Here is a 16,392-nt window from a genome sequence, read left to right on the forward strand (position 1 = left end):
TTTACAGCAAATTTTGTTATAAGGTAAAATTGAGCAAAAGTTTCCTAAACAATAAAACATTTTACATATCAACTCATTACATATAAAATCAGTTACATTAAATCTAGTTACAGATACTAACATGTAACCAAACTATCCTTAAATAGTAAATGTCATCTAGTGTTTGGTTCAGTACCTTAAAATCAAGACATAATCTGTACAATATATCATAATTTAATATTTTATGAGAATTATGCTATATGAGCTATTTGGGTATTTAATTTAGACTGTAAAGTTATGGCATAATATGGGTGTTATGGAATAAAAAAAATATTACTCCGACGGTTTGGTTGTAAAGAGCGTGACGGTCTGGTTGTCCTCCGATGACCTACCGGTAATCCACCGATGGTCACCCGACCGCCCTTCTATTACTGACCACCGGCGGTCCACTAGTGATCCTGCCGGCCTCTGTTGACTGATCACCATTGATCACGATCCACTGATGGCCCGATCACCGGCCGATCAGTTTTCGGTAATCGGCGGACCAATTTAATAATTTTTTTATTTTGTTAATAAAATACTTATTTTATGAGAATGAAATATGTCATAATTTATATAATAATCAGTTCAACTTTTTACATAATAAAATTATGCTATATGTTTTAGAGGAAATTGCTAAAATCACCTTCAAAATTTGCAATATGCACAGATTCTCCCCCTAAATTTGACTATCCATAAAAACCCCTTCCTTTTGAATACAATGCTTTTTTAAACCCCCAAAGCATCTAACAGTGATTGATAGAGTTAATTTAGAATTTTTTGGACGAAATTGTCCCTTACGTGGGAAGTTGTGGCAAGTGTGACAGGGTTTAACTATAATGCCCTCAGGTGAAAATGAGGGTGAGGTTTCTGTTTAAAAAATAAGCTCTAAGAAATGAGTTTTCTGTTTAAGAAATGAGTTTTCTTGTTTAAGAAATGAGGTTTCTGTTTAAAGAAATGAACTCTCTGTTAAAGAAATAAACTATCTGTTTAAAGAAATGAACTCTCTGTTTCAGAAATGAGTTCTCTGTTTAAAAAATGAGATATCTGTTTAAAAAATGAGCTCTCTGTTTAAAAAATGAGTATATGCAAAAAAAAAATGTAAAAAAAAATGAAAAAATGTATGCAAAAAGGTTTAAGGGCAATGATGAAATTTTATAATGCATGGGTAAAAAGGAAGTGAAACAATAAAGGAAGGACTGTCTGAGGTATGCAAAACTCACAGGAGCTGTTTGAGAAGTTTTGAAATTCTTTATAGGGTAAATAATAATTTTCCCTATGTTTTATTATACCTATTATTTTAATTTATTCATAATAAAATAGTCAACTTCTGGGGACCGGAGAATGCACATGTGAATTATTTGAAGGATAGGCACGTAAATTTAATTTTATTAAGGGTATATACGTAATAACTCATGTGTTAGTGTAAATATCTTAAAAAAACTACTCCATATATTATTATCTTATAAGTTGCAACCTATAAAATATAAAATTCTCCAATAGAAATTAAACATTTGACAGGGTTATTTTGAAAAAAACACGAAAGCCATACATTTACAAAATAAACTTTTATAGCGGACCTTTATGAAAACGTTCACCATAAAATAATTTTTTTTATAAGCTATAAATATAAAATTCTCACAAAGAAATTAAAAGTTTTACAGGGTTATTGTTGAAAAAACAAAAAAAACAAAAGCCATAATTTTTGAATAAACTTTTAAAGAGGACCTTTATGAAAATGTTCACCATCATCTTCGTCTCTCCATACAAAAGCTACACTCCCATCTCCATCTCTGCAAAGACTCCGAAAGCTTGAGCTCAAGCTCCAATGGCGATGGAGCTTCTCCTCATTGTATCTCCGCTAGTGCTAGCTCTAATCATCTTCTTCAGCTTCAGAGGCAGCAACAAGGGCGGAGACAAGGCGGCGAAGCTCCCGCCGGGGACGATGGGCTGGCCACTGATCGGCCACACGATCCCCTTCATGCAACCCCATTCCTCCGCCTCTCTCGGCCTTTTCGTTGAGAAAAACATCGCCAAGTACTAATCCTCCGATTGATTCACGATCGTGTTTATAGATTTCTTTGATTTGTGATTTCTCATTTAAAGTTGTAAATTGGGGATGGATTGTGATTTGTAATCTAGGGTTTGTAAATTGGGGATGGATTTGCAGGTATGGGAGGGTTTTCAGGATGAACTTGTTGGGCAAGGCAACGATCGTGTCGACGGATGCGGATTTCAATAGGTATATACTGCAAAGCGAGGGGAGGATGTTTGAGAACAGTTGTCCGACGAGCATCGCGGAGATCATGGGACGGTGGTCGATGCTGGCGTTGGCCGGAGATGTGCACCGGGAGATGAGATCCATTGCGGTGAACTTCATGAGCAATGTTAAGCTGAGGACTTACTTTTTGCCTGATGTGGAGCAGCAAGCGAAGCAGATCTTGAGTGGATGGCGCCATGGATCCACCTTCTCTGCTCAAGAGGAGGGCAAGAAGGTTTGCTTCTCTTTCGATCTTTCTCTCTTTTTCTCTTCTCGTCGGAGTTCTCACTCATTCACTCTCATGGCTTCTTCTTCTTCTTTTTGTCTTTTTTTTTTATTTATTTTTTTTTGTTTTATTTATTTTTATTTTTATTTTGGGTTTGAGAGAAAATAAATTAAAGTTTTGTGTGAAAAGAAAAAATAACTAAAATAAAAATAAAAGGAGTGAAAAAAAAACTAAAAAAGAGTATGGAATTATTATTATTATTATTATATTTGAGAGCAAAAATTATGAAAAAAATATTTAGTGATTTATCCACTATTTAAAAAAAAAAGAAAATAAGATGGACTAAGGAGGACATGGAATAATTTTTTGGGTTTATGAAGAAGGAAGAGGAGATTTGGGGAAAGAGAATAAAATTTATTTAGTTTTTATTATTGTGTGGGTGGGAATCAGTAAAATAAAAAAGATCAACCGGTAAATAAATGGGATTTTTTATTTAAAAAAATAGAGAAAATAAATCTCTCAGTGGTTTATTGGCACTGGCGTAAAGTTTTGTGGATTCATGTACGTGAATATTGATATACTAAGTCTATGATTGTGGTTACTGTATTGATGCAGTAACTATATGATTGTACGTAGAATGTTTATTTATTTATTGATAAGAATCCAGCAGTGAATAATAATTATAATAACAACAATAATAGTAATAATAATAAATTGCATTTTTTTTATTTTCTAGTAAAATGAAATGGGTTTAAAACTATTGCTTGTTCATGTTTTGAAGAAAAAACTCTTACAGCATTTTCATTGTGAATCATTTTTCTATAAAGACTAGGGATGGGCATGGGTCGCGAAATCCCCATTCCCCACAGGGATTCGTCCTATTTGGGGCGAGAAATCACCGGTTTCCACCCCAGTGGGGGCAGTGGTGGGGGAATAAAATTCCTCGATCATTGTAGTAGAATAGGGTGGGGAGTGATCTCCCCTTCCTGCGGAGTCTCCGCCCCGAAATGTTATATATATATATATATGTATATAACAATATATTTGTTGAAATAAAAAAATAAATAATATAATTCAATGTTTGTTATTAGTAATGATTAGTCTCAATTAATATTTAACTTGATAGATAATTTTCCTTAGATTATTGGATTTTTTTAACGAATGTGTTAAAATAAAAATTAAAAAATATATAATATAATATCATGTTATTAATAAAGATGAGTCTTAATTTGGTACATAAGATTCTAAGTTAATGAATTTAAACATTAGATTAGTAGATTGTTTTTTTTTTTTAAAAATTGTGTTTGGAGGCCGTGGGGCAGATTCCCGTGGGGCGGGGAGTGGGGGCTTCCTCTCTCCGATTCCCCAACTAAGGCGGAGACGGGGAATCCTCGCCCAAGATGGGGGAGTGAGTTGGGAGATACTCCCCGTCTCCACTCCGTCCCATACCCATCCCTAATAAAGACAATTCTCGTTTGCCAGAAAAAAGTTTTTTTTCGAAAGCGGATGAATGATTAAATAAATAGAAATATATATTGTGCTAAAAGAAAGGAAAACCAATTCGGTGATTTTTTAAAATTTTACTAGTGAGAAAAAAAAAATCATCCCCATGATGTACCATCTTCATTCTATATCTGTGGAATTACATTTCCACATTAGGTAATATTAAGATAACACGTAGTCGTTTGATGTTTCCATTAATGTCAAATGAAGAAACGTAAGGGCTTTTTTCTGAAAAATGGAAAGTTTGGTAAATATTGGTTGCAGTTTGCTTTTAATCTAATGGTGAAGCATTTGATGAGCATGGATCCTGGAATGGCTGAGACTGAGCAACTGAGGAAGGAGTACATCACCTTCATGAAGGGCATGGCCTCCATCCCTTTAAACTTCCCTGGAACTGCTTACAGGAAAGCCTTGCAGGTATATCTATTTAATTAATTTATTTTTGGTTTTAGTGATAATCTGGGTTATAATGATGATAATTTGAGTTAATAAGTATATTTTGTTTATAGATGGACTTGTGCTCAAAAAGTTAATAAGATTTACTTAAATAAATAGTTTTTGATTTTTTGCCTCGGTTTTTTTAAGCAACTCTTGTATGATGGTTTGTCTTATATTAATTAAGATATATTTTGTTAAATTTTATGAATTAGTAAAACCACTGGTAGGTTAATTGTAAAACACCACAAAGAGCGCAACTGGATGAGAGTTCAAAATTTTAGTCCATAGTAGTGTTTGTCAGTATTGTTGGTGCATTATATACAATGACTAAATATTATTTATCACTACTAATGATTAAATGGTCTATTCGTAACTGAGTCTTTATTAAACTTTTCACAAGTGGTGTGAATTTGAATAATGAGTGAGAGCACATTTCTGAGAATGTAAGTAGTGGTAATGTTTGCTAACCCTAGTGTAGCTCCTACGAGAGGAATAGTATTTTTTACTTTTAAGGGTGATATGGTAGAGGAGATTTATCACTAGAGAGTTGTTAAGTCACTATAGCTGGTGCATCTCTATATCTGTTTATCACTTTGATGCCTTTATCACATTTTTTTTTTAATATATATATCCACAGACAAATTTATAAAGATGCAAGTTTTTTAGCATGTCTATATATTTTTATCCAATAAAAGATTACAACCACTTGAGAATTTCTTAATCAAATATTACTCATCATCAGTACTGCATCATTAAAAGGTTTTTTTTTTTTATTTTAAAAAAGAACAAAATAGCAAAATAAAGAAAAAGGAAATAATATATATTTTACTGCTAGCTCTTACTTTCCTTGTTATTGTATTGAGATTCATAAAATTATTTTGCATCTTTTTGCAGTCAAGGTCCATAATACTGAAAATAATGGGACAAAAGCTGGATGAAAGGGTGGAGAAGGTGAAGAAAGGATGTGAAGGTCTTGAAGAAGATGACCTTCTTGCATCTGTTGCTGCTCAATCAAACATCACAAGAGACCAAATTCTTGATCTCATTCTCAGCATGCTCTTTGCCGGCCATGAAACCTCCTCCGCTGCCATTTCTCTTGCCATCTTTTTCCTTGAGTCTTCTCCCAAAGCTCTTCAACAACTCCGAGTATATTTATTTATATATACACACTATAAACCTTTTCATGCATATCTTTCTATATATATATATGGTTCATGCTTTGTTGGAGATTAGTTGGTTAATGCTTTTGTATTTATTGTATGGTTTTAGGAGGAGCACATGAATATAGCCAAGATGAAGAAGGAGAAAGGAGAGAGTGGGCTAACTTGGGATGATTACAAGCAGATGGAGTTCACTCACTGTGTAATTACTTCTTAACATGCAGCTTTCTAAATAATTAATCATTTTGATTAATGAGAAAAATTGCACTTGTAATACATGAAGGTGATCAATGAAACTCTGAGGCTAGGCAACATTGTGAAGTTCTTGCACAGAAAGGCCATTAAGGATGTCCAATACAAAGGTGATACTAATTAAGATATTTTTCTTAGTTTTGTTTTTTCATTTTTAGCAAAGAGGTATTCTTCTAGAAGATTTGGTAATCACTTCTTTTGTGAATGATGAAGGTTATGAAATTCCATGTGGATGGGAAGTTGTACCAATAATCTCCTCAGCTCATTTGGACCCTTCCATTTATGATGATCCACAGTCCTACAATCCCTGGAGATGGGAGGTTTGTTCTGTCTTCATTGTCATGTGTGGCCTTTTTTTTTTTTTTGGATTGGTACTTTGTCTCTTAAGAATAAAAAAAAATGGAATAGATATTTTTGACAATATATCTTTACTTTATATAGTAATATACCGTTTTAGTGCATTTTTAACAATCTAAAAATTTGTATGAGAGAGTGTAGTCATTTTAGGGTTAAATTTGATTTAGTTAGAAGAACAAGATTGGGAATAAAACGAATAACTATAGTAACTTGCACTAATATATTAATAAAGAAATAATCATTTAAGTTGGACAAAATTTCTCCCTAAGTGTATGTAAATGTGTGTATATGCATGTGTACGTGTATATATATGTATACATATGCATATATATATATTAATATATATATGTATATGTATATATACACTTATATACATCATATAAGGATTTTCAACTCCCGGGATTTCGACTTACGCCTAATTTGGGTGTAGAACCAAATCTTTTATTGGATGTAGTTTGAGTTACATGGGTTTTTAAAATTCTGTTGAACAAACAATGGATTTTTAAAACCAAATATAACTCCAAATTCTCCCAAACAAACACTACCTTAGCATAAAATGGTGCTTTGTAAACCACATAATTTAAGTTCTACGAAAACTCAAATTAACAAAATCTTACTGAAACTTATAGTATGTACCTATACTAAAACCATTTCTTATTTCAACAGTTGAACCCAGATTGACCTTTAAACAACTCAATGATTATGAGCTTGTGTTAATTTACTACAAACTCAGATGGGTAATTGACTTACAAAAATAAACACTTACATTTTTTTTTTAACAATACTATTTGAATAATTTCTTAAGTAAACAGTCATGTTTTCTTTCAACAAGTTAAAATTTCTATGTCTTATAGTCAGAAGTACTAAAAACTGTCTAGGTGAACAATAAACGAACCTATATATACATGTACATACAAAGACCGTTTCAAGAGAACATTAAACCTTAATTTTTTGGGTCGCACTGAATCCGTTTAACTATGTGCATTTTTCTTGGTTACAGACAATTTCAACGGCGACATCGAAGAACAATAGTATAATGTCATTCAGCGGCGGTCCTCGTCTATGCCCGGGTGCCGAGCTTGCTAAGATGGAGATGGCTGTGTTCTTGCATCACCTTGTTCAGAAGTTCACCTGGGAATTGGCTGAGCATGACTACCCTGTATCCTTCCCATTTCTAGGGTTCCCTAAACACTTGCCAATCAAAGTCCATGCAATTGATCACAACCATGAAGCATGAAGCTAGAGATAATATATGATCACTTAACTTGGGATTATATATATTATTATGTTATCTTTATGTTGTTGTATTGGAGAAACCACGTCCATGGGTGCATGCATGCTTAATATTTTCCTTGTGCTATCTATGTATCAATTTATCTATATTTATCATTGAGTGAAGCTTTGTTCTCCTGACTGCTTTATTTATAATGAATTTTGATGATGCTTCACGGCTTTGTTTTTTCTATGCTTTTATTTTTTGGACAAAGATGATAAGAAAAGTGCTCTCTCATAAAAGGATGTCATAGACATGTAAGATAATTTAACAATTATGATTTATTAATTCTGTCATATGAGAGACGATTAGAGTCTTATTATATATATGCATGTTCAGAAGATATTTCAAGAATCAAAACGAGTTAATAAATCTTTTGTCAGGTAACCTGGAGCTAATAGTTGATAGTCTTTTTGTTTTCATGAAATTCATGAGTTTTTTTAATTAAGTAATTAATTTTCATATTGACCCCGCCATGAATGCATAATGTGTTTCTCGTAGATTATAGAGTTTATCTTAACAGTAAAATAATGGTTTCTATTTAGTTAAATAAAGAATATAACATTAGTAAAAGTTCCAATTTATAAATTTTATAAAACTAACAATAAAATCTTTGATTTTCATTTTTTTTCTTTATGTTTAAATTTTCATAATGTCATGATTTTGTCTCTACGCCAATTCACCATTGTGATGTAGTGGAAAAGCTATGTTCTTACTGTGATTGAAAATTTGAGATTGCTATGTTCTTAATTTTCATAATGTCTTGATTTTTTTTTTGAAACTCCATTAATTTTTAGATTGGACCAAACATGAGTTAAAATTAATCCATAACAAAACATTTAATATTTTTGTCTGAACAGTGGCGGAATTAGAGCCAAAATCAAAGGATGCTAATTTTAATTTTTTAAAAATTATATTACTTCAAATTTAAAATTATAATAATTAATATTTCAAAAAATATACCACGATTATATCGAGTGAATTATTAGGTCAAATCCAATCTAGCTTCAATTTAAATATGAAATTTTTTTATATTAATTCAAACTAAATAATAATTAATATTTTAAAAAATATAATATATATATATATACAGCTAACAACTATCACTACTAAGTAAAAGTTGAATCATTTGACAAAATACATTCTAGTTTTAATTAGTTCAATAGTAAGACTCACAAAATTAAGACATTCAACAAAATCAAAATTTATTATAAAATTGTTTTTTTAAAACTTATTACATAGAAAAATCATTAGAGTAAATTTTCAATAGAGTGAAACAACTTGTTACGATAGAATATAAAAAATAAATCTACATGATCCAAGATTATTTTAAATATAAACATATAAATACATTCATATGGGGAAGATTCCCCCTTCTTCCTGTCCTTAACATGTTTGTGCATGTATATCTTGTCTGTTTGTTCATTAACATGTTTGTGCACATTACCATGTGCACAAAATCACATATTTGATATGACTTGTTATGATGCTATATTCCAAAGTGTCATTGTAGCATGATTATTATCTTGTCTGTTTGTTCATTACTATATTTGTGCACAAAATCACATATAATTGAAATATTTTTTATTTATTATGACTTGTTATGATGGTATATTTAATTTATGTTATCCTCGTGTTATAGTTATTATTTTGTTTGGTTGTGGACCATACAATATATAGGGATATATGGATTTATGTGCATAAATTATGTAGACGTACAGAACTAATGTTTATAATTGTGTATATCTTATTATATTCAAGTTTTGAATGGACCCAAATTGTGATCTGATTCAAGTTTGAATTTAGTCCTAATTATCTAATTTTAAATGTGTGGATATACATATTAATATGTTGTGTAAAATTCCTTGGGCAAAATTGTCAAATCTATGATGAGCGGATTTCTAATTAGCCCCATAAAGATTTCTTATAAATAGGGTGTGGTACCTGACTAAGCATGCAACAATTGAGATTCAGAATTAGGTTTTCTGAATTAGGGTTCCCATCTCCTCTCTTTGCGTGTGATCAGTGAGAAGAACTACAAGACCCAATCATTTTCGTCATAATCAATGGATTCAAGTGCATGTACGCTTCCGCCACTTTCTTTGTTCCTAAGCAATCTCCAAACAAGAAAATCTAGGGTTTGAACTAGGATTTATACCCATTAAATCCATTATATTTGTCTATTAATATAGATTGAAATCAAGAACAATATGGCAGAATTAGAATTTGGGGTGTAATTTGTGAGGCAATTCTTGATGGTTTATCTTACCATCAATATCTGTTCTTTTCATTTGTTAGTTGAAATGAAGTGTTGAATGGGGTGTTGTATGTTTTGTAATTAATACTTCAGACGGAGAAGCCAAATAATAAACAAAAATTTAAACAACTAAGCGCTAACTCAAAATATTATATTGCTCCATCCATTTATTTTTACTTGTCACATATACTTAATTTACACCGATTAAAAAAAATTAGTTGATTATCTATATTTTATAAAAAAATGTATTACTTTTCAAAACTACTTTTATTTAAAACCCCACAAAGTGGAGTATATGATTTAATGTTTAGTTGATTGTGATTTATTAAAAATTGTATTAGTAAATTAAATTAAAGAGTAAATTTTTTAAAAAAAATTTATTTAATTTCGCATAAAATTTCTAATGTAATAAGTAAAAAAAAAAATATATATAGAACAGTTCCAAAATTTAACAATTACAGAGTGAGTATGGCAAGGTTTGCCATATGTGATCAGAATTGTTAATACTTGCCTTTTTGTTATGGATTTAAAATAATTGATGTTGTAAATTTGAAATCTGGCAAGGGTGCAAATGCAAAATATTTAATTAGTTCTTCATTAAGACGTTCACATGCACAATGTCTGGATTCAGATCCATCGACTTTAAAAGTTACAGCGCACGGAAAATGACATTGGCTACAAACTTCGAGAATTATAATAAAAAAATAAAAATAATATTTAAATATTTAAATATTAAATAATAAATAAAAACCAAGGAAAAAATTATAAAATTAATACTAGTGGAGAGATCTATTAAATTTTTTTTTTCATTACGGATCACGATACGGTTAGCTTTACCGCATTACAGTGGATAAAAAAAATAATAATTTTTTTAATACTTTTTGATATGCACTCCTATTTAAACATATATAAAATGCTGTATAATACCCTAGTTGGTCCCTCTATTTTTCTCTCTCTTTTTTTTTGGTCCCTCTACTCAGAAATGCTCCCGACTATTCCCTCTACTTTTGAAATGTGTCCACTTAGTTAAAAATGCTCCCAACTAGTCTCTCTGCTTTTAGAAATGTGCCCACTTAGTCCCTCTAAGTGGGCACATTTTTAAAAATAGAGGGACTGGTTGGGAGCTTTTTTCTCTAAGTGGGCACATTTTCAAAAGTAGAGAGACTAGTCGGGAGTATTTCGAAGGACCAAAAAGAAAGAGAGAGAAAAATACAGGGACTATTTTAGTGATTATATAAAATGCACTTACAAACTCAATAATATTTACTATCGTTTTGCATAAATTTTTTATCTCAACCAAACAACCGTCGATCAAAAAATAATAATTTTCACGTAAATAATGTTAATTTTTTTTAAAAATATTATATATTTTAAAAAAAAATATACAAAGCTTTATATTGAATGTCATAATAAAACCATATTATCATAGATTATTTTGTTATTTCTCTTTTTTTTGGTATCAAAATAAATAATCATGTCCATTGGAAGGATTAGCAGTGAATTTCACAATTTTTTTAGAAGATATTTATTTTTAATTAAGTAAAAAAAATTAATATTTATATAACTAATTTTTGTGTTAATTTTTAGGTTTAACTTTACCATTAAATGCATAATTTTAGTTAAATATTTATAAAGTTTTTAATTCTAACTATCTTTCTTATCTTTTGCACAATAGTTAAGGTGAACACTTGTAATGAGGTAAAAGGTGAAATATCAAGTTTTTTTTTTTTTTGTTAATTATCTATTCACATAATTAGTTTCTATGTTAATTTATAAATTTAACTTTATCATTCAATTTATAAGTTAGCAAAAAATGAATGAAATAGAAAGATAAGGTAAATATTCTAAACTTTTTTAATTTTAATTATTTTCCTTACTCTTTGTGAAATAGTTAAGATGAACATGGGACGGAAGTAATAATATCTAAATTATCAATTTTTTTATTAATTTTTGTTAGAACTACATTATATATGTTTTTTCTTAGTCTCATTATTCACTATTTATCTTTTTAATTTTTCTTTGTTGGACAGCTATATGATTTTAGGATAATTTTTTTGGATCAGTACAAATATACTAGTCATTTTTTATTTTATATATCAAATTTAATTTTTTATTATTTTAATCATCTAAGTTTAATTTATATCCATAGATAAGAAACCGAAGGGATTCTTATGTTATATGCAGTGTTATTTGGGTAATGAGTAGATTTTTTTTAAAAAAAAAACTATTATTTCAGGGTACTAAATGACTTTTTTTTATTTTTTAAAATCAACAAATTTCATTAATTATCTCAACTGTGGTTACATGCACACTCCTTCCAATCCAATGCATGGCTGAAGGGCACTAATAAAAATCCATGTATTGTGAATTTTATTTATCAATTTCCTTATCTATTATTACCCATGTTTCTTTTATTTAAAGTTTCTTTTTACTTAAAATATTTAATTTTTTAAAATATTTATTAACATAAAAGAAAATAATATTCAATGGATTTTATTTAATTCGATAAATAGGAGACAAACGTCCCTAACACAAATAAACATCTCTATTTGATCGGACGGTGGTTATCACGCCATGCAACAAGCCCATCAATCAAACGGCTGAGATCCTGATTTGACGTGCCTCCCTCTGCCACTGCCATCCTTGCAAGCTTCGCCAGCTCCGCCACCCTCTTCCTCATCTCCACCACCTCCTCGCCGGAACCCATCAACTTTTTTACTGCCGCCGCCACCGCCGTCGCCGGAAACACCACCTTCTCCTCATCCTTCACACTCTTAAACCCTTCCCACGCCGGAATCCCCATCTTCACCACCTCACAAATCCACTTCTCAATCACAAACTGCTCAGAATGCAACGGCCAAGTGATCACCGGCACGCCGGCGACCACCGCCTCCATGACCGAGTTCCATCCACAGTGACAAACAAACCCACCGACAGCACGGTGGTTCAAGATCTCCGTTTGCGGTACCCACCCTTTCAGCACCAACCCTCGTCCCTGAACTCTCTTCTCAAACCCATCCGGAATCCACTCCACTGCCTCGCCGGACCCGACCGCCCAAACAAACCCCTCGCCGGAGTTCTCCAACCCGAAAGCCAGTTCCTTCATCTGCTCCGCCGTGAACCGGCTCAACGTCCCGAATCCAACGTACACCACTGAACCATCATCCTTCTCGTCTAACCATTCCAAGCATGGCTCTGCTTTCTTCTCCTTCTTCTCCGGCTGGCCGGCGATGGCGACGGGGCCAAGGAGGAAGACTTCACGTGGAGCGACGTTGGAGTAGTGAACGGCGTAGTCAGGCTCAAGAGCGGAGAAAGAGTTGACGATGACTGCATGGCTGGAAAGCTCGGCTTCTCGGAGCCAGCCGAGCATGGGAGGGAAGCTGAAGACTTCCGGGAGTTGAGAACGGGTCAAGTGGACGGTGTGGGGAAAGCCGGGGATCGAGAAAAGCTCAGAGTCGTCGGAGATGGAGTTGTACGGGCGGTGGAGGTCGAGATCATTGGCGACGGAGAGAGGGAAAAGACCGGTGACCTGGAAAATAACCCGAGGGATGTGAAACTCGCCGGCGAGTTCAGTTGTCCAAGTGTAGAGAGCGTCGGAGATGATGGCGTCTGGGTGGAGAGAGGAGAGAAGGTGGGAGAGAGGGTCACGGAGGGAGAAGACGGCGGAGAAGAAGTTGTTGGCGAGGTGGAGAGGGAGGACGGTGAGGTTTTCGCAGCCGGAAGGGAGGTTGAAGGTGGTGGAAGGGAAGGGGATGAGATGGAGGGAGATGGAGGGATGGTGGTGAAGTAGAGGGTTGATGAGGTTGGCGTTGGCCGGGGTGGTGACAATGGAGGTCTTGACGCCGTTTTCGGAGAAGAGACGGGCGGTTTCAAGCATTGGGATCATGTGGCTGCGTGCTAAGAAGGGGAAGAAGAGGACGTGCACTGGTTCGCCGGAATCCATGGTTGATGTGACAACTTGAGAGTAGAAGAAAAAAGAAACCTAATGGTGAAAGGAAAAAAAGTTTTGGGTTTTACAAAAATATTATTGTAGTAAAAACAACTTGTGCCTGCCATCACAACATCAACTCCCTGTCAAGGTTTCAGCCATCACATGATTCACTTCAATTCTCTGTCTTGTTGACTGCTTCTTTTTTTACATTTTACTGTTTAAAAAATAGGATATCATGTTAGTCCATATAATTATTTTATTTTATTTTTTTAATTTTACTATTTTAATTTAAGTTTTTTCTATCTTTGACTATTTAAATGAGTGTAATCATAGTGTATTTGAGAGATTTAATTATACTCATTCAAAGTGTAGATGGATTAAAATAACTCAAATTATTACATAGAAGCAAGGTTGTTAGATCCGGATTGGTCTGACCGGTTCAACAGAAAAAACCGGGAATCGGCCATTATAATAATAAATAATAATTTATTATTATTTTCTCATTAGAAACTACAAAATCATCTATATTTATTAATATTAATGTATAATTTATAATCAATAAATAGAATTACAATATATATATATCATAATAATACCAACAAAAATTAACATTTAACAATAAAATATATTAATGTGTTATGTAAATATTTTCTAAAAAATTTAATTTATTAAGAAAATAAAACAATAAATAAGTGTAATTTTATTATGAAAATATAAAATTAAAGTATTATAATTAAATAAAAAATATATGAAAATTAAAAACAAAATTAAAACTCAATTGAGACGTAAGAATTAGTGAATTAATTTCTTATTCATTTTAACAAAATCAACCAATAAACAAATAAATAAACAACACCGAGAAGTTCGATAATTATATATTAATATATTAAATTTCTAAATATTTAAAAAATATAAAAATAAATGACATAATTAGAAAACTCTACTGTATATAAGGTCATTTATCAATTTAAATATCAAATTTGAGTAGGTTTTTAGAATATAATTATGGGTTTAATATTATATTTGCTCTTTATTAATTATTATAATATTTTTTTATATTTAATTACTGAACCCGGTTCAATCCCGGTTCGACCCGGTTGAACCCATTGACCGCTGACCCTTAGATTTAGTCGGGTCATTATCCGGGCCGTGTCTGACAACCTTGCATAGAAGAAATGAAACATTATTAGTAAAAAGAATAGTTTTTATAGCTGTTTATTTTATTATTAGGTTTTCTGTCACGTGCTTCCCTCATCATTATTGGGATTGGAATTTTTTTTTAATTTGAACATAATTAATTTTATTTTATTAGTTTTCAAAAAAGCTAGACACAAACTAGCACTGTGGCATATTGGCAAGAGGAGGTGGAAGGTTGGATTTATCTACTACCAGATTCATCAGATCTTTTGTTAAAAAAATAAGTATGTTTTAATTGCTCCGACAGTAATTTTTTGTGAGGAAGATTTTTTTTTTTTTAATTTTTTTATTTATGGTAGCATACATCAACTAGACACATCTTTATCCAACGACCAAAAAATTAATCTTTTGGATTTCTGTCAATATTGTTAAATTTGGACTAACCTGGATTAATCTGATTAGTTTGATCAAACAAATCAGGAACCAACCATAATGCCGGTCTAATTATTGAATTACACATTTTGACTTGACTTTAAAAAAATAATCTGATTAAAAACCTGAGTGATCTTGCAGATTTACTCAAAAAAATAATTTATCTGATCAAATCTAACGGGTATTCGGAATAGCGGCGGTGAGAAAGAAACGAGAAAGAAGGAAGATAAGAAATGAGGGAGAAGTAAAAGAGAATCCACTTTTTTTTGAATCCCGATCGAAGTGATTTATTTTTTGTAATTTTTTTGTGAGTTCCAACCTAGGGTGAGAGGATCATTGTTAGGATTTTTTTAATATTTTATACTTTTTTTAAAAATCGTATAAAAACTAAAAATTTTTAAATATTAAATTTATACTTAAAAATATTTTTAAAAAAATTTAAAAAAATATATATAAAAATTAAAAATTTTAAAATATATTTAAATATAGAGCTTTGTATATTATTTTTAATAATATACAAAGCTCTATATTGAATGCCATAATAAAATCATAGTGTCACAGATTATTTTGTTATTTCTTTTTTTTTTTTACGGTATCAAAATAAATAATCATGTCCACTTGAAGAATTTTAAGGCTGTCGTGAGATATTTCAAGACAGTAATCAGACATGCAACGCGATGATGACGCACGTGTAGCGACAAATTATGAAATACATATATATATATATATATATATATAATCAAAACCAAAGCAACCAAGTTAAGACTTAAAATATGAAAAAAGTCAAGACTTAAAAATCCATACAAATCGACAATTGAAATTTCGAGTCAGAGGCATCAAAAGTCGAAAGACACGAAAAGATTTCATGAGTCGATATTTGAAAATCTATAAAAAAAAGTAGGACAATTGAACTCATCGGTTTCAAGATTCAAGACATCGAAAGTCAAAGCCCCCCAAAGAGTTTCACAAGTGAAGAAGGGAGCTTACAGCATAGGGTCAGAAGATTATGAAAAGTCGAAAATGAGTTTTATGATTAATCAGCGAGAAGTCGTAATTTGAAATTCAAATCAAACTCGAGATCGCGAATCAAATCCAAAAATGCAAAATGTCGAGGACACGAGTTCGGGAGTCATAGTCCATAAAGTCAA

The 16,392-nt window shown here is 31.7% G+C and overlaps 2 protein-coding genes across 2 annotated transcripts; one reads left to right on the plus strand and one right to left on the minus strand.

The window, feature by feature from the left end:
• The first annotated feature begins 1,793 nt into the window (after window positions 1-1,793).
• LOC120275784 (cytochrome P450 90B2-like) lies at window positions 1,794-7,668 on the plus strand. Its single transcript, XM_039282485.1, has 8 exons — window positions 1,794-2,055; window positions 2,189-2,513; window positions 4,272-4,424; window positions 5,340-5,591; window positions 5,715-5,807; window positions 5,889-5,967; window positions 6,071-6,177; window positions 7,215-7,668. Exons 1-8 carry the CDS (start codon window positions 1,847-1,849, stop codon window positions 7,449-7,451), a joined length of 1,455 nt encoding a protein of 484 aa, XP_039138419.1. The 5' UTR covers window positions 1,794-1,846; the 3' UTR covers window positions 7,452-7,668.
• A 4,543-nt stretch (window positions 7,669-12,211) lies between these two features.
• LOC120275791 (UDP-glucose flavonoid 3-O-glucosyltransferase 7-like) lies at window positions 12,212-13,774 on the minus strand. The gene has a single exon (XM_039282497.1). It carries the CDS (start codon window positions 13,685-13,687, stop codon window positions 12,290-12,292), a length of 1,398 nt encoding a protein of 465 aa, XP_039138431.1. The 5' UTR covers window positions 13,688-13,774; the 3' UTR covers window positions 12,212-12,289.
• Window positions 13,775-16,392: the final 2,618 nt, after the last annotated feature.

The sequence above is a fragment of the Dioscorea cayenensis genome, chromosome 2 (assembly GCF_009730915.1).
Source record: "Dioscorea cayenensis subsp. rotundata cultivar TDr96_F1 chromosome 2, TDr96_F1_v2_PseudoChromosome.rev07_lg8_w22 25.fasta, whole genome shotgun sequence".
Classification (NCBI taxonomy): Eukaryota; Viridiplantae; Streptophyta; class Magnoliopsida; order Dioscoreales; family Dioscoreaceae; genus Dioscorea; species Dioscorea cayenensis.

Coding starts and splice junctions, on each gene's coding strand:
- LOC120275784 (XM_039282485.1), top strand. CDS start 1,847: ATGGCGATGGAGCTTCTCCTCATTGTATCTCCGCTAGTGCTAGCTCTA. Junction 5,968..6,070: donor TAAGGATGTCCAATACAAAG/GTGATACTAATT, acceptor TGAATGATGAAG/GTTATGAAATTCCATGTGGA. Junction 6,178..7,214: donor ACAATCCCTGGAGATGGGAG/GTTTGTTCTGTC, acceptor TCTTGGTTACAG/ACAATTTCAACGGCGACATC.
- LOC120275791 (XM_039282497.1), bottom strand. CDS start 13,687: ATGGATTCCGGCGAACCAGTGCACGTCCTCTTCTTCCCCTTCTTAGCA.